Below are 26,027 nucleotides of genomic sequence, written 5' to 3' on the forward strand. Positions count from 1 at the left end.
AGTGGCCTCTAGGGCGCGGACATGCGAGTCTTTTTCTTAACCTAAGAAGAAATGTTTCCACACTCCGAAATGTTTAAAAAGTCAAAATCTTTATTCGTTCATGGTTAAAAGACACGTTACAAAACGTTACTTGGCGCGTTTTGGGCGCAGGTGCCCTTAATCATAAGCTTAATCATGCCTACGATTAAGGGCACCTGTGCCTGAAACGCGGCATTTATAAGCTGCCAAGCCCCCGTTTACCGGCACATGTGATGAGTCGGAGCGGTGGTGCTTCCTAACTTTCTTCTATTAATATTCTTATACTGTACCTTAGAGGCAACTAAGCACATTTAATAACCAATGACATCACTAAGCACCATTTATAAGGATATTTGCATATTATAAAGCTGTAATTTTAGGCAAGCCACCTATTTACTTTCCTGCTAGTTAACTGGTGCCGGCTGTTCCTGTCGGGCCTGAGCAGTATAATATAGCACTTGGGAACAAATATACAGGCCAGGAGCCCCGCGCTGGAGGCCAATATGGCGAATATCTGTACGGATACAGTATATTTGCCCTTGGTGCTCAGATGGGCCGGGATGAAGGAGACCCAGACGCTGCAGAAGACCAACATGCTGAAGGTGATGAGTTTGGCCTCATTGTAGCTCCCGGGCAGGTTCCGTGCCAGGAAAGCAGCAAAGAAACTGACCATTGCCAGGAAGCCCATGAACCCCAAAGTGACATAAAAGAAAAGGCTTTGCCCCTCGTGACATTCAAATATCAGTTTGTGCCTTTCAATCTCTGGGTTCAGTTGTGGGAAAGGTGGAGAGAGAAGAAGCCAAACGATACAAATGCCAACCTGTATCATGGTGCAAAGTGCCACCACCGTACGAGGGATCTTTGCTCCCAACCATTTCCTCAGGGGACTGTCCACTTTGGTGGCTTTGAATGCCAGAATCACCATGATGGTCTTAGCCAGGACAGATGAGATGCTGATAGAGAAGACCACAATGAAGAGGGTCTGTCGTAGGGGGCAAGTAATTGGGGAAGGGGAACCAATGAAGATGAGGCAGCAGAGGAAGCACAGGGTGAGGGACACCAGAAGGATGAAACTCAGTTCCCTGTTTGTGGCCTTGATTATTGGGGTTCTCTGGTATTTAATGAAGATGAAAAGAATGCAGAGAGTTATGAGGAAGAAGAGGATGACTGTGATAGTGAGGAAGATTCCCAATGGCTCCTGATATGAGAGGAATTCTATCACTTTCGGAATACACATGCTCTGCTCTTCATTGGACCACTGCTCAGTGGGGCATCTAAAACATTCGGCTGCATCTGGAAAGAAATACCCCCTGTTATTCCTTAAATTAATATGTTTAACTAATATGTTTAACCCTAAAGTTTTGGGTGAAAAGCACAATATTTTGCCTTCAGTCCATACTGAGAGACTGAAATTAAAAAAATAACTCTGAGACATTTAATGCCCTGTGAATAATAATAACTGACACACAATAGGCATGTGGCCTGGCTGCTTGTTCAAGTCGTTATCAGTAGGTGAAACTGTCTGAAGAACCTGATTTGTGTGAGTCTTCTAGGTGTTCATTGATGGTAGCACTTGTGTTGGGCTCGATAGGTTGGTCATCCCACCAGAATGGGTAACACTGATCTGTGTGGAGCTGATGGCACTAGGGATTGAGATGGTTGAAGACCATGAGATGCCATTACCAATGATAGCCCCAAATTTATGCTTTCTATTTCATTATATCATTGTGTTTGTGGGACTCTGAGACCTTTAGAGGTTGAGGTTGGAAAATATTCAGAACTTATTGTGCTCTTGAATACGGTGTCAGTTATTGGGTGAAACAAACCTGTAGTGTTGGTTATCTCGCCCAAAGAGCACGGGATGCAGTCATAGCAACAGATGGGCTGACCTCTCCGGGTGGCTTTCCAGGAACCTGGGTGGCAACTACTGCTGCACATGGATGGGGGCACCTGGTGGGGAACACAAGATTGAAACCAGAACCTCACACACATGGAACCCCACGGTATACAGAGCTCAGGGAGACATGACCAAGGCAATGCAAGTGAGAAACACAACACGGACCCCACAGGGATCTCAAGCCCTACGCATTTTGGGACTCAATCCCTTAATCATAGGCCTATGATTAAGGGATTGAGTCCCGAAAACACGTAGGGTTTGAGATCCCTGTGGGGTCTGTAATAAACCTGCCTTATGCTTGAATGGAGTGCCGCCATTCTTTTGGTTTGGTGTGAGAAACACAACAGTTTACCACATTCAGGGGAACCCTAAAGACAAATTTACTTTATTAGGATCTTCCTATGGCTTATTAGCCCTACCACAGCACATTTTCTAAATGCCCAGGAAACAATGGATCTTCTCTTTAAAGGGGATGTAAAGGCAAAAAACAATATTGCAGGTTCTGCTCATTAACACAAAAAGAAGAGTATTTGCACTGTATTCCATTAGAAATGATGTACTGTTTCTTTAAAATAACTGATTCTGTGCAGCTGAATTCATTGTTCCTCCCCTTGAGGAAACCTCTCCCGGCCACCAGATCACTTGTCTACGAGAAGCCGAGTGGGTTGTTTCTGAGTCTCAACGATAAATAAAAAAATGGAACAACCCCACTCTTCAAACTGTGGATTAAGCTGCACAGAATTGGTTATTTTATAGAAATGGAAGCACATTGCAAAGTTGCTTCGTTTTATGAGCAATATCTGCAATATTGTTTTTCTCCCTTACATCCCCTCTAAAATATACAGAACATGAATCAGAACTTATTGAACAGATAGTCAGGCTGGACCCGACAATACCCACCTGGGTAAATCCCTCGTTCCACATTATGGATCTGATATCAAGAAGGACCGTGTTGCCATTTCTGGCTTCAGGGTCAAACTTCCCCACTTTCACCAGATTAAAACTGCCATTCACAGTCTGCACATTCACAATATAGTAGACCCCTGGGATATCGCCATCAGCATTAAATGATATTGGGTCCCCTGTGTTAGTGCTGAAATGGGTTTTCTTCACATAGTTGAGGACCTGTTGGGAAAGTTGAGCAGATATTGGGAGGAGGAAGAAGATGTCATGCAACTAATACCCCTTCCATGGGATTCTATGTTAGTGTAGAGGGCACTGGACAGTGGGAGGGCAGTAGTCAGGTGGTGAGGGTGCCAAAGGCTGCAGTAGGTGGGATCTACTTGGACTTGGATTAACTAATACAGTTGGACTTGATGGTACTGTTGGTGCAAGGATGGAGAGCTTGCTAACTATGAGTACAGAGGCTAGACAAAAGTAAGGAATCAGAAGGAAGGCTATTCAGGGCTCAAAGACACCAAGCAGTAACCCCCCAAAAATGTCTTTCAAATTGATATTTACCTCCATAATGTCTGACTGATTCTTTGAGGCTGAGGTGAGTGATAGGTGATCACCCTTCTGTTGTTAGTAAGCTACTCCCTCCCCTTTCACCAACATACTGGAGAAACAGGTCGTGTGTCCACTCATTCAGTTAGATTTCAAGTATGGTATTGGGTGGGTTGCAAATCTGGCATGCGAGGGGGCAAGAATGTAGAGTAGCCCAGGCTCAAGATGCACCTGATATCAATGCTACATGCTCTAAATGGACTATAGCTCTTAGTGGTGTGCCACAGGGTAGGGTGGTCCTTAGTTAAACATGGTGGAACAGAGTAGAGTGTGAATAGGAAATTACAGGTACAATTATAATTCTCCTAGTGGGGGAGCAGAGGGACAATTCTCTGCTACAGAAGATCCCTATATCCACAAATGAAGGTAATATATGTTCTGTTTTTAGTGCTCATTTACCTGCCATGGTTGCGTGTCCCTGACATTGGCACACATTCTGTAGGGGGAATTGTCAGTGGGAGCCTGGCACATGAGCAGTGAGTGCAGAGCTTGGGCGTAAGCATATACCGCCAGGTAGGCATGATACGTGTAACTGAGGTCATTCATCTCAAATAACCAAGGGATCAACCCTCTCAGGTCTTCCTCCCCCGTGCAAAGTGCTAGTAACCCTGTCAGGTTTGTCTGGTTCTCCTGGGTCTCTCCCCTCGACCATCGGCAGCTGAAAGCTTTCTCCCAGAGTGTCCTTATCAAGGGGTATTTATTGGATCTCGATGGGTGGAGTGAACTGAGGAACTGCTCAAAGCCTGGCATGGCACCTGTATTAGGAATCAATCCAATCGTCCCATTTAAGACTTTCCATGCCTTTCTGGACAAAATACCCAGTCTGAGAGCGAAGGAAGCTGAGCAAATGAAGATTTTGTGTGTCAGCCCTTCATCATACAATGAATCCAGTAGAACCTTTACATGGATCTCAGGGCTGTGAAGAACAATTACATTGACCGAGCTCCTCTTGATAACGTTCACCACCCTTTGTATCTGAGCCATGGAGTAGCTCAAGTGGATCTTCTCCAGAAATGCTACACAACTGCCAGACTTCTCTATCCCAGCCTGAATAATCTGCCCCCCTTGCTCCCCAACATCATTGTCCACAACCAACATCCCTACGTAGGTCCAGCCAAGGAGGCCTATGAGGCGGGTGAGAGCCACGTTCTGGAACATGTTACTGGGCACAGTGCGGAGGAACGAGGGAAAGTTCATCTTGTTGCTCAGAGCTGAGAGGGTTGATCCGTGGCTGATCTGTAAATGAGACATTAGTAGTAGTAAGTAGTAGAGTAGTAACTGTACTAGGAGAACAGTTTGTACTTTTATTGGTAGAAATGAAAAGAGAAGAACCCAAATCCCACCTTAAATGACATCATAAATGATCATAAATAGTACAATCAGCAATAACAATTGAGTGACTGCAGTTTGTGAGATTCCTGTATTTTCCCCATTAGGTGTCAGTTGATAAAATCCCTAATTATAATCAGTGACATTGAGTCCAATTGCAGAGAACAACATTATAATAAAATGGATCAGAACCAGAATGACTTGGGTGAATAAATACTGATCATCATCACACTGAGGATATATGAGTAGCTTTATATTAGAAACAGATTAAAAACCAAATGGCCCCTCGGGACCACACAGTATAATTCATGTATCCAGTCATGTTTAGCTGCCGCCCCACTGCTTGATGGGAAATATCCTGTTTTTTCTTTATTCTCTTTGGATCTGTAAGTAAAGCTTATTTTCTACTGCCCTGTGCTGATTCTCTCCTTCAGCCGCCGGCTGATTTTACCCCCAGACAATTACCCCAAGGGCACCGTATTATGTAGAACACCCTTCTTGTTGTACGAATGAGGCTGCACAAATTTTGTTGCTAATATAAAGATACAACACATAACACAAGCTGTGCACATACACACCTCTGATTTCAATGGTTCTGTCTGAAGCAAAACCTCCCATTACCTACTTTATCCAATGGGAAACCCCTGTCATTTCTTCATGATCCCTGTTGTTTCAGTGGACTATATTAGCTGACTAATACATCATCAACTGAATGAGTAACAACAAAACTGGATTTATGTATCCAATGCAAATCCTTTATTACACAGTTTAGGCATTACAGCAATGTTTCAGGCCATAATTATCCCTTTGCTAAACTGTCAATAGAATAGAAATCCTATTTGCTAAACTGACAGTCAATAGAAATCCTATTGGGACCCAACTGCGCCACCTAGTGGTTATCAGTGAGTGTAGAACTAGTAGACGGGGCAATAAACAGTTAGTGCAGAAAGTCCATTGAATGTATCCAAACATACAGGCTCCTTATGATATCTGCAAAGGATAAAAACATAAATAGTTTATAAAAGATAAAAATGAAAGGATAGTCTAAAAATGGATCCCTTGTCCAGTGATGGATTTAATGTTTCCAGATGCAGAATGTTTCTCTATAGACTGCACATTATTCTATATTATATTCTACAGATCATTTCTTCTGCCACAACTTTAAGTAAAACTGTTCTCCCAAACAATGTCGGTCTGTAAAAAAATATATAAATAAGTTCATATATAAAACCCTGCTTTGTCTAAACTGACTATTTAAAAAAAAAAAATATTGTTTGACTAGTTTTTTCCATTGGTGAATCCTAAATAGAAATTGCCATTTTAATAACTAAGGGCCGCCTCCTGGGATCCTGCAATTCACGGTGCACACAAACAATACATACATGTTAGGTCACATGAGCCAATGAGTGCACAGAGCTGTCTCTTACAGTACGGAGACCCTAGAAAACCATATATTTTACGAAAGTACACAATCTGAGGAATCTAAAACATGTAATTACATCTTTCTACTGCAAATTACCAAACTGCAAAGCTATGCTAAACATAACGCTTTTAATGACATTTTTGAAAATCGTCACAAAGCTTGCATTTTACCCCATTATATACCCCACATTTCGCAAATGTATCGGCATAAAGCATCCTAAATATGAATGCCAGGGGTCTACTGAACAGTTTGATGCCTGATATGTATAGATATACCAAACTATGTGATGTACATTTTTTCGGGCAAAACAACACATGATGCAGCAAGAAAAATAAGAAAGCTATAAATTTGTGTGTACACTAAGCAGATTGTGTGTTGTGTGTGTGTGTGTGAGTGTTGTGAAAATGGGAAACTCCCCTGATCCCCCAAAAATGGATGTGAGTGTGTGTAAGTGTAAATGCAAGTGTGTAAAATGTGTGTTTTTGTGTATTTGTGTGTGTTACACTAACCTGGCTGAAGTCCATTGAAGAAGAGGCAGGAGGGTCCCACGACGATCAGGAGTCCATCCTGGTGCTGGATCCGGTAAGGAGGGCTTGTGTGTGTGTGGGGGGATCCAGGAAGTAGCTGCGGCATTAGGCATGTGTTCAATGTGCACCTGCTGCTGCCTATGGGGCCCCTGGGTGATCGTGCCCAAGGGCCCACTCGTTTCCCCCTCCTGCTCATTGCCTAGGGATGGGGGAATAATCGTGGAATGAAGTGAAATGCTGCAGAATGGCCAATCTACATTATTTGACATTGCAGTCCCTTTATCCACAGAACGTAGATTCTAGGTTCTGTGGCATTTAAAGGGTTAATATGCCACTTAATATGATATAAACTGATATAATCTGTTGCTAAACTATTCATTCAGGGGGTATCTTGTTCCTTTAAGAAGGTTTTGCTTTAAGTAGGTAAAGACTGAAAACCATGTTACACAATATAACACTCTGAGCAAACACACAGCCAAGGTTTTATGGAGACATTTTTATTAAAATATAACTTGCTCCAGATTAATGTGTTTGAAAGGGCCCCCAGTAATCACATACAAGATAGGAAAAAACTTGGGCTCCCCTTCAGTGAAAGGAGATCTGAGGAGAAGCAGTGAGGGACGGGGCGACAAGACAAGAATGGGACCTTCTACTAGACTCACCCTTGTACCAGCTCTCACTATAACTCACATTCTGGAGTTGACCAGCTGCTAGAAATAATAAAATGTCGTTATTTGTACTCAAACAGAAGGAGCGAGAGAGATTGCCAGTGTACGGGTTTTATACCCAAAAAGAATTTAAACAGACCCAAAAATGATATACCTCCCCCAACTTTAAGTCTCATATCCTTGGATAAGGAAATCACTAGTTTACACTGCAAGTTTCTATCTTACAATCAGATATTGGGTGACAGGTATATAATTTTGGTTCTCTTTAGATTCTTTTTAGGGATTTTAAAATAAAAGGTTTATTTATCCTTTAACATAACATAATATAGACAGTAGGACTCACTTAAGTTGTACTATAGGTAGGCACAATCACATTACCTTGCACAAACCATCAGATGAACTCGAAGGCTGACGTTGTGTGGCCCTTTGTAGTTTCTTCATCCATTCAGAGTGTGGCCAATCAGGTTGAGAGCATAACCATTCAATCTAAACTGCCTTAATATAAAATACAATAAAGAAATATGTTTTATTTCAGAGCTTTTTGCTCTGACAATATAATTGTACCTGTGGGACATGTAGGACCCCTAGTACCCTGGCAATGGGCAGAGAGAGGGCAGAGAACAGTTCTCCAACAATCCCAACCACAGAAGAGTGCACATGGCAGTCATATCCGGGAGCCGGATTCCTCATCTCTGACATCACAGATAGAGCCCCAGCAGTTGCCCTGAGCTCACACATACAAGAGTCAAACAGCCTAAAGCCCAAGGTGATGTTGGGTAGGAGATCAGCAGAAGCATTAATTTCATCAATAGCAAACATCAGGCCCAGAACATCCCGGTAATATCGGATCTGAAAGCTGAAAGACATAAACACAAACAACCTGATGCAGAACTTTTAATTAATGTCTACTAAGTATGTTTTTATTGTGAGATAATATACAGGAGCCATTATTATAGTCATGTTTAATCATAATCATCATCATTGAGGGCAAAAACATCAGGAAGGTGATCTCAGGTTGCCATACTAAAAAGTCCCACAGGAAATACTAAAGAGATCACATATTGTGGAAACACTTTCATGTGACACTGTAAACAGGATACTGGGACTAAGCCTTCTTTGAGAAGAAGACCCTAAGTAGAACATACAAAGAAGAAGACCTTAGAAGGTAATAAAAAGATGACCCTCAGTAGGACGTACAAAATAGATGAACATTTAGAAGGCCATACAAACAAGACCCTCAGTAGTACAGAAAATAGCTTTGTAACAACATACAGAGAAAAAGACCCTCAGTAGGACATACACAATAGAAGAACCTTTAGAAGGTCATACAGGAGACACTCAGTAGGTCATACAAAGAAGAGCCTCACTAGGACATGCAAAGAAGAAACCTTAGAAGGACATAGACAAAAAAAAACCTCACCAGGAAACACAGAGAAACATTACAGATAAATGTTACTGGAAACTAGGTACAAAGGTCATTAGTTACAGTTCCACTTCTCACCACCTTCAGTCAGAGGGAAATGCCTCCTATAGGGCTGCAATAGAACAGTGCCACCATCTATTTTGTGCTGCTGAGAAAGGATTGAAAAATGTATTCTGATGCCAAATGGAGAACTAACTTAGAGTCCCATTCTCAGGCTGCGCTTAGTGCAGTGGGATTTGAGCTCCAGTACTACTGGGGGCTGAGAATATCTGGGCAGCAAAGAATTTGAATTGTCCTTTAGTTGCTCCATTTCTTAGTAGGATCTATGGGGAGTATTAGCAACCATTGTATCAAGTCTAACAGCTGCCTTAAATGAAACTCAGGGATTATGCTCAGCAGGGACAAACACATGGATCAACTCATGGATCAGTTACAGGGTCGCTGACCCCCCTCCCACAGCTGCTTCACAAATACACAAGAAGGGAAAACAAGAGATTTTACACGTCAATACTAAAAAAAAAAGTCACAAATAGATAATTAGAAAAAGTCTTTATTTCTGGGGAACTGTCTGAAACCAACTGAACTGAAACAAGTGTTGGAAGGCGAATACCCCATTTAAGACCATTAACTATATTATCCCATATGTGTCTGACCTGTCCTCCCCTTTAAAAGCATTCCAGCATAACCAATTGATACCCTCATTCAGTTTCTCAGGACACAACTCCCTCCAATCAGATCCCATTTAGTTCAACCCTTGACACACTTACTCCTTGCATGAAGCTGGCTGGGGCATCTCCTGGAAAGTTGGCCTTTGGAGTTGAAAGCCAGAGTGGATGACAAACACTCCCCCAATAAGAACATCCCCGGGTTGGGAGAATGACTCCATGTCCCAGCTTTGGAGCCTGCAGGCCGGGGCCGTGTTTTCCTCCCCCAGGGAGCAGAGGAACAGGAGGACTTGGAGGAATCTTCTCATCGAGGCTTCTCCAGATGATGTCCTCCTCACTGTAATGACCTTGTGCAGCTGGGCCAATGGGTTGTCAGGAAGAGAGTGATTTCCTGGGAAAAGAACAAAAGGAAATAATTATGAAACCTACTGACCTCACTGCAGGGACAGAATGACTAAATATCCCTGCAGAAAACAACCTACACCTCAAACACACAGACTCACAACTTAAACACAATGAAATAGTTGCCCTATAAAGTGATATTAAATCATTTTCTTGCCTTAATAAACACTGAATCCGGTCTGTGAGGGATCCTTTAAGATCAGCCACAAATCTCTTCTTAGAGGTTCAGATCTATGAGAATTGATCTCTTCCTCAATGAATCGAAAGGAGACTTTACAGCCAATAAAAATAATCGTCCGAAAAAGCTGCCTGATCTGACAAATTGTGCTGCAGGACTGGTGGGTTTGGACAAGAATTTGGCACAAAACCCAAAAAAACCCAGAATTTGGCAGGAACCCAGTGCTATTCTGTCCCATTGGATGCTCTGAGTTCTGAGACACAAGGGGAGGCTGGGGGACACTTATTGGGGGATTTGGACCTCACACTTACTGATTTGCCAGAAAAACTCATTTGTTCTTCACCTTGTCAGAGTGTTTTTACTTATAAATAATTGTACAGATATGGGTCGGCACCACTGTGTATCCCTTTATATGTTTATAGAAGTCACAGAACCCACTGTGTTCAGGTGCTCATGTGGCTCAGCTCAAACAACTCTCAGTGGGCTGATACAGAACATGCCACTTGTATGTTTAAGCAATGTCAATATGAGGAAGGGCCCTGGGGCCTCATGGAACACACCCTTGGGTAGTTACTTAGTTCATTTTTAGACTGGCCTCTATTCCTGACTCTCATCTGGTATGGTACCTATGGGTTGGAGGAAAGCTGATTTAATTCCAATATTTAAAAAGTTATTACAATCTCAGCCTGGCAATTATAGGTCAGTAAGTCTGACATCTGGGGGGGGGGCAATGTTAGTTAAGAGATCACATTAAAAATAATGTTCTGGTTAATTATATTAGGGGTAGGAAGCAGCATGGCTTTATGAAGGATAGGTCATGTCAGACAAATTATGATGAGGTTGGAAAGGAGTCGGACAGTGGTGGAGCAGTTAATGGGTTCTATATGGATCTCACTAAAGCAGTTGATAGACTCTGTGACTTAAACTAATGCTTTTTAAACAAAGGACTCGGAGGAAGGTGAAAGGAAGAGAAAAACGGTTTAACTGCCCCCATGTTTTTTGTCATCTTACAACACCCTCCCCTAAGTCATCAATGAACAAGTTAAATAAAAGTGGCCCCAATACTGAGCCCTGAGAGACCCCACTAAGAACCTTACTCCAAGTAGAGAATGTCCCATTAACAACCACCCTCTGTACCTGATCCTGTAGCCAGTTTCCTATCCATGTGCAAATGACTTCATTAAGCCCAACAGACCTTATAAACCAAATGTTTTCCAACTGCCAGATCCATTTGGATGAGTAAACTGACTAAAGAAACCAGTATAGCGGGTCATTGTCAATGGGAAACTGAATGTGACATGTATTTCTGGTGGATGTAGTCACCCCCCCCCAGTGTAATCTTCATGGATTATTCCATTCCAACAGGAATTAACTCATTGCTGCCTGTGTGTATTAAACTGATCATTTCAGAGACTTTTCAATATCCCAAATCTCACAATCTACATAGAAACTCCCCGCACCCTGGGGCAGATTCAGTGATACTTTTGTTAGTGACTCAGTTTAATATTAATATTTAGTTTCACCTCCTTTATTTTCCACCCCTTTATCCCCTATGTCACCTCCCCATAAATACATTCCCTTAATTTTCCCTTTAAATGAGAGTAATAAATGTTTCTTACTGTGCCAGCGCCGGGGGCATGTTGTACTGGTCTCATTTCCCAGCAGCCCCAGTGTCTGACCATTACATCACATCAATGGCCCCATCCATGTGTGGGGAGGTAGTTAGTGGGGTGTCTCTGTGCAGAGTTTCATTGGCTCCCACACTCCATATCAGCTGCCCCTGTGCAATACATTATGTACAGTTGGACTTTATAGCCCGGGCCAGTAAATCTGCAGCCCCCACATATTGATCAAGGAAATGTGAGACCGTCAGTAGTAACTGCCACTTGTTCCCGGATCTCTGGCCAAACTCTATAGTGTTCTTATATATTTATATAATGTGTGTGTATGGGGGGCAGAGAGTCAGTAGGGAGGGTGAGCCATCACTCTGATTAAAAGAGACAGTGGCCCTTCCCCTGGTTGGTCTGGGTGCCCAGGGGCCCAACATACTGAATAATAATACTTGGTATAACAGTAATTATAGGCTTGACCTTCCCTTATTCCCAAAATAGGAAATAATTATTGGTTGTTGGTAAAATCATCATGACTGGAAGGTGCTGAATAAAAACTCCAATAAATATCTTTCTCTAAATGGAAATTATCTGTCACCCAGGGACTGAATCTCTTAATTATTCTTCTCTCGCTCAGTCTTCTGGGAAATAATGTTCCACTCAGACACCATGTAAACTCTTGTACCAACACACTGTATAACTGGTATAACTAGATAGAGAGATAGAACTCGTTTAGAATCTGTTCCAATGTAACAAATTTATGGTTTTCTGGGGTCATTTTACTATTAAGGACATTTTTTTGCCTTGAAATCTAAAGTCTTATTTGTGGAGCGGGGGAGAGGGGGCACAATTCAGTGTTGTACTGCTGCTGGGGGTGTCTGATATGTGTTTCAAGCACTTGGGAGACATGAGATTCCCAGTCAGTTTTCATTTCATTCACAGAAAGAAAGACATTTACATTAATTGTTGCAAATGTTAATTTTTTATTTGTTGGTATTTGGGGCAGTTGTTACAGATGTAGAATTGCACAATATAAAGGGAAATAAATGTCCCCCCAAGAAACTGCCATTGGTTGGTGGGTGGATACAGAGATGCCCCCGACCTGCCAGAGGAAGTCCCGCTCTCAGGTGGTATCTAAGAATAAGCTCCACCCACTCCCTCTACACAATGAAGAGAAGACCAACTGCAGGAAAATAAGTTCTGAGTAAAAATAACATAAATGTGGCAGTTAATTCAATGATCCAAGGCCCCCATTCATCTGGGGTCCTCATAGCTGTTAGTTTTGGGCTGTCTGTGCCCCCAACTTATTTGTGTAACCCCCTCCTTCTGAGGAACTCTACTTGGGGCTGCTATTCCTTCATCACACATAATATCTAATAATAAGAACAATAATTATAGAAGTTACATTTGTCACATCATAACCTCAAAACTGACTCACCCCTATTCACTGTGTGATGCACCCCCCCTCGCCCCAGCAAAGGTAAGTGCAGGTAATTAGGGGTCCCAGTATCAGGGAGGTTCCCCAGGTGGCAATAGGGCCATAAAATGACAATTTCTGTACATAGAGAGTAATGATGTACATAGAGAGCTCTGATGTACAATATTGGGGTATCAGAAGTCACTAAGAAGTGTAATGAGGTACAAGCCAACAGGCCAAGTGCTTTTATGCAGCTCAAGTCTTAGTTGATCCCTAATATCCTTATATTATATAGTTTGGGGCTTTGTTGGGTCTCAAGGTGTTTGTGTGGTGTCCCTGTGTCTACATGAGTTTCCTCCCACACTCCTAAACCATAGCAGCAGGTTAATACTGGCCCTGGGGCCCTTGTGTGTGTCACTGTACAAGGGCCTTTAGCTGTAAGTGATCACTTACTGTACATTGTAAGTTTAACCAACTGGCCTTATTCTTTTTCTGCTAGTTAACTGGTGCCGGCTGTTCCTGTCGGGCCTGAGCAGTATAATATAGCACTTGGGAACAAATATACAGGCCAGGAGCCCCGCACTGGAGGCCAATATGGCGAATATCTGTACGGATACAGTATATTTGCCCTTGGTACTCAGATGGGCCGGGATGAAGGAGACCCAGACGCTGCAGAAGACCAACATGCTGAAGGTGATGAGTTTGGCCTCATTGTAGCTCCCGGGCAGGTTCCGTGCCAGGAAAGCAGCAAAGAAACTGACCATTGCCAGGAAGCCCATGAACCCCAAAGTGACATAAAAGAAAAGGCTTTGCCCCTCGTGACATTCAAATATCAGTTTGTGCCTTTCAATCTCTGGGTTCAGTTGTGGGAAAGGTGGAGAGAGAAGAAGCCAAACGATACAAATGTCAACCTGTATCATGGTGCAAAGTGCCACCACCGTACGAGGGATCTTTGGTCCCAACCATTTCCTCAGGGGATTGTCCACTTTGGTGGCTTTAAATGCCAGAATCACCATGATGGTCTTAGCCAGGACAGATGAGATGCTGATAGAGAAAACCACACTGAAAAGGGTCTGTCGTAGGGGGCAAGTAATTGGGGAAGGGGAACCAATGAAGATGAGGCAGCAGAGGAAGCACAGGGTGAGGGACACCAGAAGGATGAAACTCAGTTCCCTGTTTGTGGCCTTGATTATTGGGGTTCTCTGGTATTTAATGAAGATGAAGAGGATGCAAAGAGTTATGAGGAAGAAGAGGATGACTGTGATAGTGAGGAAGATTCCCAATGGCTCCTGATATGAGAGGAATTCTATCACTTTGGGAACACACATACTCCGCTCTTCATTGGACCACTGCTCAGTGGGGCATCTAAAGCATTCGGCTGCATCTGGAAATAAATACCCCCTGTTATTTCCTAAACTAATAAGTTGGCTTTGCCCCTAAAATTCAACTAAAATTAGATAAAACATTACAAAAAAGTAACTTTATTAAAATGAAATGCTTCAATGGGGCTTGAGTGAAATGCACAATATTTTTCCTTCAGTCCACACTGAAAGGCTGTAATCTGAGAAGTTTAATGCCCTGTGAATAAAAATAACTGACACACAATAGGCACGTGGCCTGGCTGGTTGTTCAAGTCATTATCAGTAGGAGAAACTGCCTGACTACCTGATTAGTGTGAGTCTTCTAGGGGTTCATTCATGGTAGCACTTGTGTTGGGCTTAATGGCTTGGTCATCCCACCAGAATGGGTAACACTGATCTGTGTGGAGCTGGTGGCACTAGGGATTGAGATGGTTGGAGACCATGAGATGCCATGACCAATGATAACTTCACCACTTGCATCTCTAATTGTCAACTATAGAGACTCCCAACATTATGCTTCCTATTTCATTGTATCATTGTGTTTGTGGGACCCTGAGGTTGAGTTTGGAAAATAGTCTACTCTTCTTGAATAAAGTGGCAGTTTTGGGGTGAAACAAACCTGTAGTGTTGGTTATCTCACCCAAAGAGCACGGGATGCAGTCATAGCAACAGATAGGCTGACCTCTCCGAGTGGCTTTCCAGGAACCTGGGTGGCAACTACTGCTGCACATGGATGGGGGCACCTGGTGGGGAACACAAGATTGAAACCAGAAACTCACACACATGGAACCCCACAGTGTACTCAGGGAGACATGACCAAGGCAATGCAAGTTCAGCATTCAGTATGTGGGAGAAAGACAACAGTTTAGGGGGATCCCAAAGACAATTTAACTTTATTAGAATCTTCTTATGGATTTTGAGCCCTACTGCAGCACATTCTCTAAATGTCCAGGAAACCATGGATTTTTTTCTTTAAAGGGGATGTAAACGCAAAAAACCATATTGCAGGTTCTGTTCATAATAAACCTAAAAAGAAGAGTATTTGCACTTTACTTGCATTAGATTCTGTGCAGCTGAACTCACAGTTGGTCTCCTTGATGAAGCTTCACAGGAATCCTCTTCCGGCCACCAGAGCACTTGTCTACATTCCAGTGGGCAGGGAAGCTGAGTGGGGTAGTTTCTCATTGAGATTAGTCCCAACGATAAATAAATAAATGAAACAACCCCACTCTTCAAACTGTGAATTCAGATGCACAGAATCGGTTATTTGAAAGAAATGGTACAACATTTCTAATGGAAGTACATTGCAAAATTGCTTCTTTTTAGGTTAATGAGCAGTACATGCCATGTTGTTTTCTGCTGTTACTTCCCCTTTAAAATATACAGAACATGAATCAGAACTTATTGAACAGATAGTCAGGCTGGACCCTGGCAATACCCACCTGGGTAAATCTCTCGTTCCACATTATGGAGCTGATATCAAGAAGGATCGTGTTGCCATTTCTGGCTTCGGAGTCAAACCTCCCCACTTTCACCAGATTAAAACTGCCATTCACAATCTGCACATTCACAATATCGTAGGCCGCTGGCATATCACCATCAGAATTAAATGATATTGGGTCCCCTGTGTTAGTGCTGAAATGGGTTTTCTTCACATAGTTGAGGACCTGTTGGGAGAGTTGAGCAGATATTGGGAGGAGAAAGAAGATGTCATGCAACTAATACCCCTTCCATGGGATTCTATGTTAGTGTAGAGGGCACTGGACAGTGGGAGGGCAGTAGTCAGGTGGTGAGGGTGCCATAGTTGGACAGTGGGGCTGCAGTAGGTGGGATCTATTTGGACTTGGACTAACTAATACAGTTGGGCTTGATGGTACTGTTGGTGCAAGGATGGAGAGCTTGCTAACTATGAGTACAGAGGCTAGACAAAAGTAAGGAATCAGAAGGAAGGCTATTCAGGGCTCAAAGACACCAAGCAGTAACCCCCAAAAAATGTCTTTCAAATTGATATTTACCTCCATAATGTCTGACTGATTCTTTGAGGCTGAGGTGAGTGATAGGTGATCACCCTTCTGTTAGTAAGATACTCCCTCCCCTTTCACTAACAGACTGGAGAAACAGGTCCTGTGTCCACTCATTCAGTTGGATTTCAAGTATGGTATTGGGTGGGTTGCAAATATGGCAATAGAGTGGGCAAGAATGTAGAGTAGCCCAGGCTAAGATGCACCTGATATCAATGCTACATGCTCTAAATGGACTATGGCTCTTAGTGGTGTGCCACAGGGTAGGGTGGTCCTTAGTTAAACATGGTGGAACAGAGTAGAGTGTGAATAGGAAATTACAGGTACAATTACAATTCTCCTACTGGGGGAGCAGAGGGACAATTCTCTGCTACAGAAGATCCCTATATTCACAAATGAAGGTAAGATATGTTCTGTATTTAGATGCTCATTTACCTTCCATGGTGTCATGTCCCTGACATTGGCACACATTCTGTATAGAGAATTGTTGGTGGGCGCCTGGCATATGAGCAGTGTGTGCAGAGCCTGGGCGTAAGCATATACTGCCAGGTAGGCATGATACGTGTAACTGAGGTCATTCATCTCAAATAACCAAGGGATCAACCCTCTCAGGTCTTCCTCCCCCGTGCAAAGTGCTAGTAACCCTGGCAGGTTTGTCTGGTTCTCCTGTGTCTCTCCCCTCGGCCATCGGCAGCTGAAAGCTTTCTCCCAGAGTGTCCTTATCAAGGGGTATTTATTGGATCTCGATGGGTGGAGGGAACTGAGGAACTGCTCAAAGCCTGGCATTGGGCCTGTGTTAGGAATCAATCCAATCGTCCCATTTAAGACTTTCCATGCCTTTCTGGAGAAAATACCCGGTATGAATGCGAAGGAAGCTGAGCAAATTAAGATTTTGTGTGTCAGCCCTTCATCATACAATGAATCCAGTAGAACCTTTACATGGACCTCAGGGCTGTGAAGAACAATTACATTGACCGAGCTCTTTTTGATAACATTCACCACCCTTTGTATCTGAACCATGGAGTAGCTCAAGTGGATCTTCTCCAGAAATGCTACACAACTGCCAGACTTCTCTATCCCAGCCTTAATAACCTGCCCCCCTTGCTCTCCAACATCATTGTCCACAACCAGCATCCCTACGTAGGTCCAGCCAAAGAGGCCTATGAGGCGGGGGAGAGCCACGTTCTGGAACATGTTACTGGGCACAGTGCGGAGGAACGAGGGAAAGTTCCTCTTGTTGCTCAGAGCTGAGAGGGTTGATCCGTGGCTGATCTGTAAATGAGACATTAGTAGTAGTAGTAAGTAGTAGAGTAGTAACTGTACTAGGAGAACTGTTTGTACTTATATTGGTAGGAATGAAAAGAGGAGGACAAAAATTACATCATAAATCATCATAAATAGTACAAACAGAAATAAAAATTTAAGTGACTGCAGCTTGTGAGATTCCTGTATTTTCCCCATTAGGTGTCAGTTGATAAAATCCCTAATTATAATCAGTGACATTGAGTCCAATTGCAGAGAACAACATTATAATAAAATGGATCAGAACCAGAATGACTTGGGTGAATAAATACTGATCATCATCACACTGAGGATATATGAGTAGCTTTATGTTAAAAACAGATTAAAAACCAAATGCCTATTGGGGCCCCTGGGGGCCATACAGTTCAATTCATGTATCAGGAATGCCCGGGGGTCATGTTTAACTGCCACCCAACTGCAGTTAAGTGGCAGTTAAACATGACCTCTGCATTTTCTTATTCTCTGTGGATCTGGTTGTAAAGCTTCTTTTCTACTGCCCTGTGCTGATTCTCTCCTTCACTTGTTGGTTTTACCTCACACAATTACCCCAAGGGCACCGTATTATGTAGAACACCCTACTTGTGGTCATTCCATGTTGGCTCAGTGGACTATATTGGCTGACTAATACATAATATATGCACAGGAACTGAGTTACAATTATTTTTCCTGGTCACTATGGCAGCACTCACACCTCTGGGTTATCCCCGCCCCCGCTTTGAATAGGACAGAACAATTAAGTTAATTAAATTAACCCATGATTATATATACACCCCTCCCCCTCAGACCAGTGTCTTTTTTCTGTCCTCGCTTTTTGGAGCCCTTTTTTGGGGTAGAGTTTTTATTTTGTGGCTCACGCGGACCCAATTTTGAGACCATAGCCTGGGGAGTTAGCCTCTCTCCCTGGTAGGGCTATGCAAGGTATTTCCTCCCAGAGGAGATCAGCTAGTCGATACCCCGTTATTAGGCAGCCCGGGGGTTTTATTTTTTCAAAAATATATTTTCCTGAGTCGCAGACCGGGTGTTGGGCGGCACTAGGTAAGGTCTTTTTATTTGTTTCGTTTCGGTTCGTTTCGGTTCGTAAGAGACTGTGCGGTTTCCTTCTGCAGTATTAGGATGACGCTGAAACGCATATGCGTTCCACGAACAGGAAGTGACACGACGGCGAAGGGAATCTGCGTTCCAAAGCAAAGTCGCGTTTCCTGGTGACGTCACTTCCGGTTTGTGGGATGCGGAGACGCTAGTTTGGCGCGAAAACATTCTGCAACACAGTTTTGGCGTTCAATAAGTCGGTGACAGATCAATGGGTATTGCAGACCATCAGGCAGGGATACTGTCTGGAATTCGAAAAGACTCCGACACACAATCAATTTGTCATGTCGAAAATTCCCAAGAAAAGACAACAAAGAGAAATATTGAACAATTATGTGCAACAATTGTTGGAGGAAGGCGCTATTCAACCAGTCCCTCAACAGTTTCAGGGACAAGGGATTTATTCAGTCTTGTTCATGTTACGAAAGAAGACAGGGGATTTTCGTCCAGTACTGGATTTGAGACCAATAAACAGATATTTGAAAATAAGGAGATTCAAGATGGAATCAATTTTTTCAATCATAAAGGAAGTTCAAGAGGGGGATTGGCTTCTGTCTTTGGATTTAAAGGATGCTTATTTCCATATTCCCATAGTAGCCGCACATCACAAGTTCCTAAGATTTGCGATAGATCAGAGAAGTCATTATCAATTCAGATGCCTCCCTTTTGGGTTAGCAACTTCACCCCGAGTCTTTTCAAAGGTACTGCAGTCTCTCATTGCGGAAATCAGAAGGTTGGGAATACACATTTTTCATTATCTCGACGACATATTGATAAAGTCACAGAATCCCAACACACTAGAACAACAAAGAGAGTATGTTATCCGATATTTACAGGATCACGGTTGGGTGTTCAATCTAGAAAAAAGTAAGTTGCGGCCGACACAGGATTTGATATATTTGGGGGCCAGATTTCTGACAAATCAGGCAGTGGTAGTGCTGCCAGAAGAGAAAAAGAACAAAATAAAGCAGACAATCAAAGGTCTTATGAGAAGGTCCACATGTTCAGCAAGAGAAATGAGCAGTATTTTGGGTCTCCTAAATTCAACTTTTCCAATGCTGAGATGGGCAAGATGGCATGTCAGGCCAAATGTTTTTGAGTCAATGGGATCCAAAATTACAAGATTGGAATCAGAAAATATGGATTCAGTCTCAAGTAATGGAAGAGATGAAATGGTGGTTAAAGGAGGAGAAGCTAGCACGAGGTCAGGTGTTGAAAGAGATCAGTTGGAAAGTTTTGACCACGGACTCCAGCCCTTTCGGGTGGGGAGCACACATGGACAATGTGTATCTACAGGGTCGATGGTCAGACAAGGAACAGACACTACCAGCCAATGTGTTAGAATTGAGAGCAGTATGGAAAGCGATTCAGCGTTGCGAGCATCGATTGAGGGGAACATCATTGATGGTGAAGATAGACAATGTCGCAGCAGTAGCGTACATAAGGAGACAAGGAGGAACACAGTCTAAGTCTCATGACGGAGCTTCGTCCCATCATGGTTTGGGCAGAAGAAAATCTACAGAATATTTCAGCTCTGCATCTTCCAGGGAGGAAGAATGTGATAGCAGATTTTCTCAGTCGGTCAGTAATAGACAGACACGAATGGGAGCTTCATCCGGAGGTTTTTGCTCAGATTGTGAAGAGATGGGGCATGCCAGAAGTAGATTTGATGGCCACTCCAGCCAATTGCAAAATAGAGAAGTTTGTTTCGAGATATCATTGTCCCCAAGCAATAGCAATGGATGCTTTTCATCAATCATGGAGCAAGGGTCTCCTATACATATTTCCTCCCATACCTCTGATTCCTCAAGTATTGAGAAAAATCAAGGCAGACAAAGCAGAAATGATAGCCATCATTCCAGACTGGCCGAGGAGGTTTTGGTACACGTTACTGAAGTCAATGATAGTGGAAGAGCCCTTTCAACTCCCCCACAGAGTAAACTTATTGACGCAGGGACCAGTCAACCACCCTTGCTCAAGAAGGTTGTGCCTGAAAGCTTGGAGATTGAAAGGAGCAGGTTGAGTAAAGAAGGGTTTTCGGACTCGGTGATAAATACTATGATGTCGGCCAGAAAATTTTCAACAAACAAAGCATATGATAGAGTCTGGCAAGTATTTTCTCAATGGCTTTCTTCAAAAGAAATTACTACGGAACAAATTGCAATTACTCATGTACTAGAATTCCTTCAATTGGGGTTTGATAAAGGCTTGAGTCTCAGAACATTAAAATCACAAGTCGCCGCTATCTCTGCATTAACAGGTGTTCAATGGGCCAAGGAAGAAAATATAGCAAAATTTATGGCAGGAGTAATGCATTTGAGGCCTCCAAGGAGGATTTTGTCAGCCACGTGGGATTTACCTTTGGTATTGCAAGCACTTACATCCAGACCCTTTGAGCCTATAGAAGAAGTGTCTGATGTTAATCTGACGTTAAAAACTCTTTTTCTTACGGCAATCACCTCCTCAAGAAGAGTAAGTGATTTACAAGCGCTGTCAGCAGAGCCACCTTTTACAGTTATTCAACCTCATCGGGTGGTGTTAAGGACAGTGCCAGAGTATCTGCCCAAAGTGGTGTCAACTTTCCACATAAATCAAGAATCAATCTTGCCAGTGTTTTTTCCAGAACCTGCTTCAGAACAGGAGAAAATATGGAACACGCTAGATCTAGTTAGATGCATATCAGCATATTTAGCGAGATCAAAAGAGTGGAGAAGATCAAACAGAATGTTTGTAATTCCTGATGGTAACAGGAAGGGACAAGCAGCGGCAGTATCTACAATAAGTAGATGGATAGTAAAATGTATCCACTTGGCTTATCAGTCTTCAGGACGTAAAATTCCAAGAGGGGTAAAGGCACACTCCACCAGAGCATTGAGCGCTTCTTGGGCGTTTCAGGCAGAAGCTACGTTGGAGCAAGTTTGCAAGTCAGCATCTTGGTCTTCAGCCAACACATTCTTGAGACATTATCATGTTAATGTGTTTTCACCAGATAATACGTTATTTGGCATGAAAGTATTGGAAGCAGTAAAATCTGCAAAATAAATACACTATTCTGCAAGTGAAGAGGTTTATTTGAATTTCTTTCTCCCACCCTCTCTGATTGCTAAGGTACTGACCCAGAGGTGTGAGTGCTGCCATAGTGACCAGGAAAAACAAAAAATGTATTTCATACTTACCGTAATTTTTGTTTCCTGGTTACTATGGGCAGCACTCACGCCGAACCCTCCCAAAGAAATTAAAGCTCGGACGTAGAAGACACTGGTCTGAGGGGGAGGGGTGTATATATAATCATGGGTTAATTTAATTAACTTAATTGTTCTGTCCTATTCAAAGCGGGGGCGGGGATAACCCAGAGGTGTGAGTGCTGCCCATAGTAACCAGGAAACAAAAATTACGGTAAGTATGAAATAAATTTTTTGTTTGTGTCTCAACTGAATGAGTAACAATCAAACTGGAAAACCACCATTATGTCTCCAATACAAATGCCTTTATTACACAGTTTGGGCATTACAGCAACATTTCGGCCCATAATTGTCCATTTTTCTCCTATTTGTACCCAACAAGTCCATTGAATGTATCCAAATCTGCAAAGGATAAAAACATAAATAGTATAAAAAAGCTAAAAATGAACATGAAGGCTGACCTTGTGTTGCCCCTTGTAGGTTGTTCATCCATTCAGAGTGTGGCCAATCAGGTTGAGATCATAACCATTCAATCTAATCTAAACTGCCTTAATATAAAATACAATAAAGAGATATGTTTTATATCAGAGCTTTTTGCTCTAAGTATAACTGTACCTGTGGGACATGTAGGACCCCGAGTACCCTGGCAATGGGCAGAGAGAGGGCAGAGAACAGTTCTCCAACAATCCCAACCACAGAAGAGTGCACATGGCAGTCATATCCGGGAGCCGGATTCCTCATCTCTGACATCACAGATAGAGCGCCAGCAGTTGCCCTGAGCTCACATGTACAAGAGTCAAACAGCCTGAAGCCCAAGGTGATATTGGGCAGGAGATCAGCAGAAGTATTAATTTCATCAATAGCAAACATCAGGCCCAGAACATCACGGTAATATCGGATCTGGAAGCTGAAATACATAAACGCAAACAACCTGATACAGAACTTTCTATTAATGTCTACTAAGTATGTGTCTGGTGTGAGATAAAATACAGGATAATTATCATAGTCATGGTTCATCGTCATCATCATCTAGGGCAAAAACATCAGGGAGGTGACCTCAGATAACATACTGCGTAGAAGTCCCCCAGGAAATACTAAAGAGATAAAAAGTTGAGCATGTAGGAATACTTTAATTTGACACTGGGAACAAGATACTGGGACTAGGCCTACTTTGAGAAGAAGACCCTCAGTAAACCATACAAAGAAGAAGAAGACCTTTAGAAGGTAATACAAAGAAGACTCAGTAGTACAGAAAAGACCTTTAGAACAGTATACAGAGAAAAAGACCCCCAGTAGGAGATACAAAATAAAAGAACCTTTAGAAGGTCATACAGGAGACACTCAGTAGGACATACGAAGAAGAAACCTTAGAATGACCTACAAAAAACCCTAACCAGAAATACAGAGAAACATATTACAGATAAATGTTACGGGAAACGTAGTCCCATTCTCACTCTGCGCTCAATGTGGTGGGATTTGTGCTCCAGAACTACTGAGGGCTTAATATATCTGGGCAGTCTGGGTGTCCTTTAGATTGTTGGGATTGGCCATCAGGATATGTGTGTTTAGTGTAGGATAAAGGGGTGTCCGGAATTCTGATGCTTTTCAAATTCAGTTTATATCTCCCTTCGTCAACCCTCAGGGTCATCATGAACCCTATTCATGCGCTCTTCTGATAAATCCTTACAGACCTTCAATAGAAGATGGAGACCAATTGCAATAAAATGTAATAAATGGTCATATCAAAATTGGTTGCTATGAGATACTAGATCTAGACCAACTTAAAGGGGTTGTTCACCTTCCAAACACTTTTTTCAGATTGTTCCCCAGAAATAACTAATGTTTCCAATTACTTTCCATTTTTTTTTTACAGTTTTGCAAAATCTCAGTTGAAAGTGTAATGTTGGCAAGTGTGAGTGGAGCAGGTCAGTGATCCAGGGGCAGATTCTGTTCCAATTGGCTGATCCATTAGTTGGTCCATTTCTCAGTAAGATCTATGGGGAATATAAGTGCAACTATTCAATCAATTCTGCCTTAAAAAAAACTCAGGGATTCTGGTCAGTAGGGATAAAGATAACACATGTATCACCTAAATGTATCAATTTAGAAAAGTTAAAGGGTCAGTGACCTCCCCCCAACCTTAATAAACAGTCACACATACAAAATAGAAAGTGACTGGGAAAAGTCTTTATTTCTGGGGAACTGTCTGAAACCAACAGAGCTGAAAAATATGTTGGAAGGAGAACAACCCCTTTAAGACCATTAACTACATTACCCCATAGGTGTCTGACCTGCCCTCCCCTTTAAAAACATTCCAACACAAGTGAAACCCTTGTAATTGTCTCAGGACACAGCTCCATCCAATCAGATCCCATTTAGTTCAGCCCTTACTCCTTGCATGAAGCTGGCTGGGGCATCTCCTGAAAAGTTGGCCGTTGGAGTTGAAAGCCAGAGTGGATGACAAACACTCCCCCAATAAGAACATCTCCGGGTTGGGAGAATGACTCCATGTCCCAGCTTTGGAGCCTGCAGGCCGGTGCTGTGTGTCCCTCCCCCAGGGAGCAGAGGAGCAGGAGGACTTGGAGGAATCTTCTCATAGAGGCTTCTCCAGATGATGTCCTCCTCACTGTAATGACCTTCTGCAGCTGGGCCAATGGGTTTGTTAAGAAGAGAGTGAATTCCTGGGAAAAGAACAAAAGAAAATAATTGTGTTTATTGCATGGGTGTGGTATAACTTTAACTAACACCTACTGACCTCACTGCAGGGACAGAATGACTAAATATTCCTGCAGAAAACAACGTATGCCTCAAACACAAAGACCCCCCTTTGGAGGTTAATGCCCCCATGATGTAAGCAAGGTTATTGGAATAAAGAGGAAAGCATTTAATAAACACAGGTCAGAGGGGTCAGTGTTTCCTTTAAATGCATTTAATTAACATTAAAAAATGAGGATCTGACAGTTTCACTTGCAGAGACTACTGTTACCCACCCATAGACCTCTGAGGCAAGAGGCAGAGACTTTGGAGGTTCAGTTCTTTTCAAAGGTTTTTGTATAAAGAGGAGGATGAGCTGATTGGATATGATGAAATTAATAAATGAATGGGGCATAGCATAAGATTGGCACTCAGAGTCATCAAAACCAGAAAGTGGTATAAATCAGTCGTTGTTTCTTGCCTTAATAAACACTTGAATACCCTGAGATCTGATCTGGTCTGCGAGGGATCCTGTAAGATCAGCCACAAATCCCTAATGGACTAAAAGAACTTTACAGCCAATAAAAATAATCAGCAGAAAAAGCTGCCTGATCTGATTGGCTGGAATATATGTTAGATAGAGGGAATATCTCATGGGACACTCAGTGTATATGGACCAAGATTACTGAGATTACAGAATTTTGCTCAGGCAGAAATAATATGAGAAGAGGAAAAATATACTGAGAATCTCGGTGCCGTGGGAATAACAACCTGACCTGACATCACTCACCTGGGCAGCCTCTACCAATGAATGGCCTGATCTGACTCCACACAGCCGTCATTATAAAGGGGCAGGACTTGTGCATGTCATTATACCTGTCTCAGTTGTTGAGCTCCAGGACTGGTGGGGTTGGGACAAAAATTTGGCACAAAACCCAGAAAACCCCAGAATCTGGCAGAAACTCAGTGCTATTCTGTCCCATTGGATCCTCTGAGTTCTGAGACACAAGGGGAGGCTGGGGGACACTTATTGGGGGATTTGGACCTCACACTTACTGATTTGCCAGAAAAGCTCATTTGTTCTTCACCTTGTCAGAGTGTTTTTACTTATAAATAATTGTACAGATATGGGTCGGCACCACTGTGTATCTCTTTATATGTTTATAGAAGTCACAGAACCCACTGTGGGACATTCACTAAGATTTGTTATTGCGCCAGCGTCCGCTTCGCCGCGCGTAGTTTCGCCAGCGTTACGCAAATTCACTAAAATCTGAAGTTGCGCTCAGGGGAAGCGTAAGGTTGCGAAGTTGCGCTA

General features: G+C 42.7%; 2 protein-coding genes across 2 annotated transcripts; both read right to left on the reverse strand.

The window, feature by feature from the left end:
• Positions 1-394: 394 nt before the first annotated feature.
• On the reverse strand, positions 395-13,523 carry LOC108717281 (extracellular calcium-sensing receptor). Its single transcript, XM_041563839.1, has 9 exons — positions 13,517-13,523; positions 9,559-9,847; positions 8,109-8,224; positions 6,683-6,899; positions 5,725-5,740; positions 3,821-4,657; positions 2,816-3,040; positions 1,845-1,968; positions 395-1,311 (listed from the first exon to the last, which is right to left on the reverse strand). The coding sequence occupies exons 1-9, from the start codon at positions 13,521-13,523 to the stop codon at positions 395-397; spliced, it is 2,748 nt and encodes a 915-aa protein (XP_041419773.1).
• Positions 13,524-13,530: 7 nt separating this feature from the next.
• LOC108717282 (extracellular calcium-sensing receptor) lies at positions 13,531-25,554 on the reverse strand. The gene is made up of 7 exons (XM_041563840.1): positions 25,503-25,554; positions 24,410-24,699; positions 22,634-23,047; positions 16,881-17,717; positions 15,867-16,091; positions 15,044-15,167; positions 13,531-14,447 (listed from the first exon to the last, which is right to left on the reverse strand). The coding sequence occupies exons 1-7, from the start codon at positions 25,552-25,554 to the stop codon at positions 13,531-13,533; spliced, it is 2,859 nt and encodes a 952-aa protein (XP_041419774.1).
• Between the last annotated feature and the right edge of the window lie 473 nt (positions 25,555-26,027).

This window comes from Xenopus laevis, chromosome 5L, assembly GCF_017654675.1.
Source record: "Xenopus laevis strain J_2021 chromosome 5L, Xenopus_laevis_v10.1, whole genome shotgun sequence".
In the NCBI taxonomy this organism is placed as follows: domain Eukaryota; kingdom Metazoa; phylum Chordata; class Amphibia; order Anura; family Pipidae; genus Xenopus; species Xenopus laevis.

What these genes read in the sequence shown, in the direction of transcription:
- LOC108717281 (XM_041563839.1), bottom strand. An exon ending in CAGCCAGCTTCATGCAAGGA is followed by an intron (nt 8,225 to 9,558) that starts GTAAGTGTGTCA and finishes TATGTCTTTCAG; the next exon opens with CTTTCAGATCCGATATTACC. An exon ending in GGAACGAGGGATTTACCCAG is followed by an intron (nt 1,969 to 2,815) that starts GTGGGTATTGTC and finishes GTTCCCCACCAG; the next exon opens with GTGCCCCCATCCATGTGCAG.
- LOC108717282 (XM_041563840.1), bottom strand. Translation starts at nt 25,554, where the DNA reads ATGACGGCTGTGTGGAGTCAGATCAGGCCATTCATTGGTAGAGGCTGC. An exon ending in CAGCCAGCTTCATGCAAGGA is followed by an intron (nt 23,048 to 24,409) that starts GTAAGGGCTGAA and finishes TTTTTGCCCTAG; the next exon opens with ATGATGATGACGATGAACCA. An exon ending in GGGACATGACACCATGGAAG is followed by an intron (nt 16,092 to 16,880) that starts GTAAATGAGCAT and finishes CTCTCCCAACAG; the next exon opens with GTCCTCAACTATGTGAAGAA.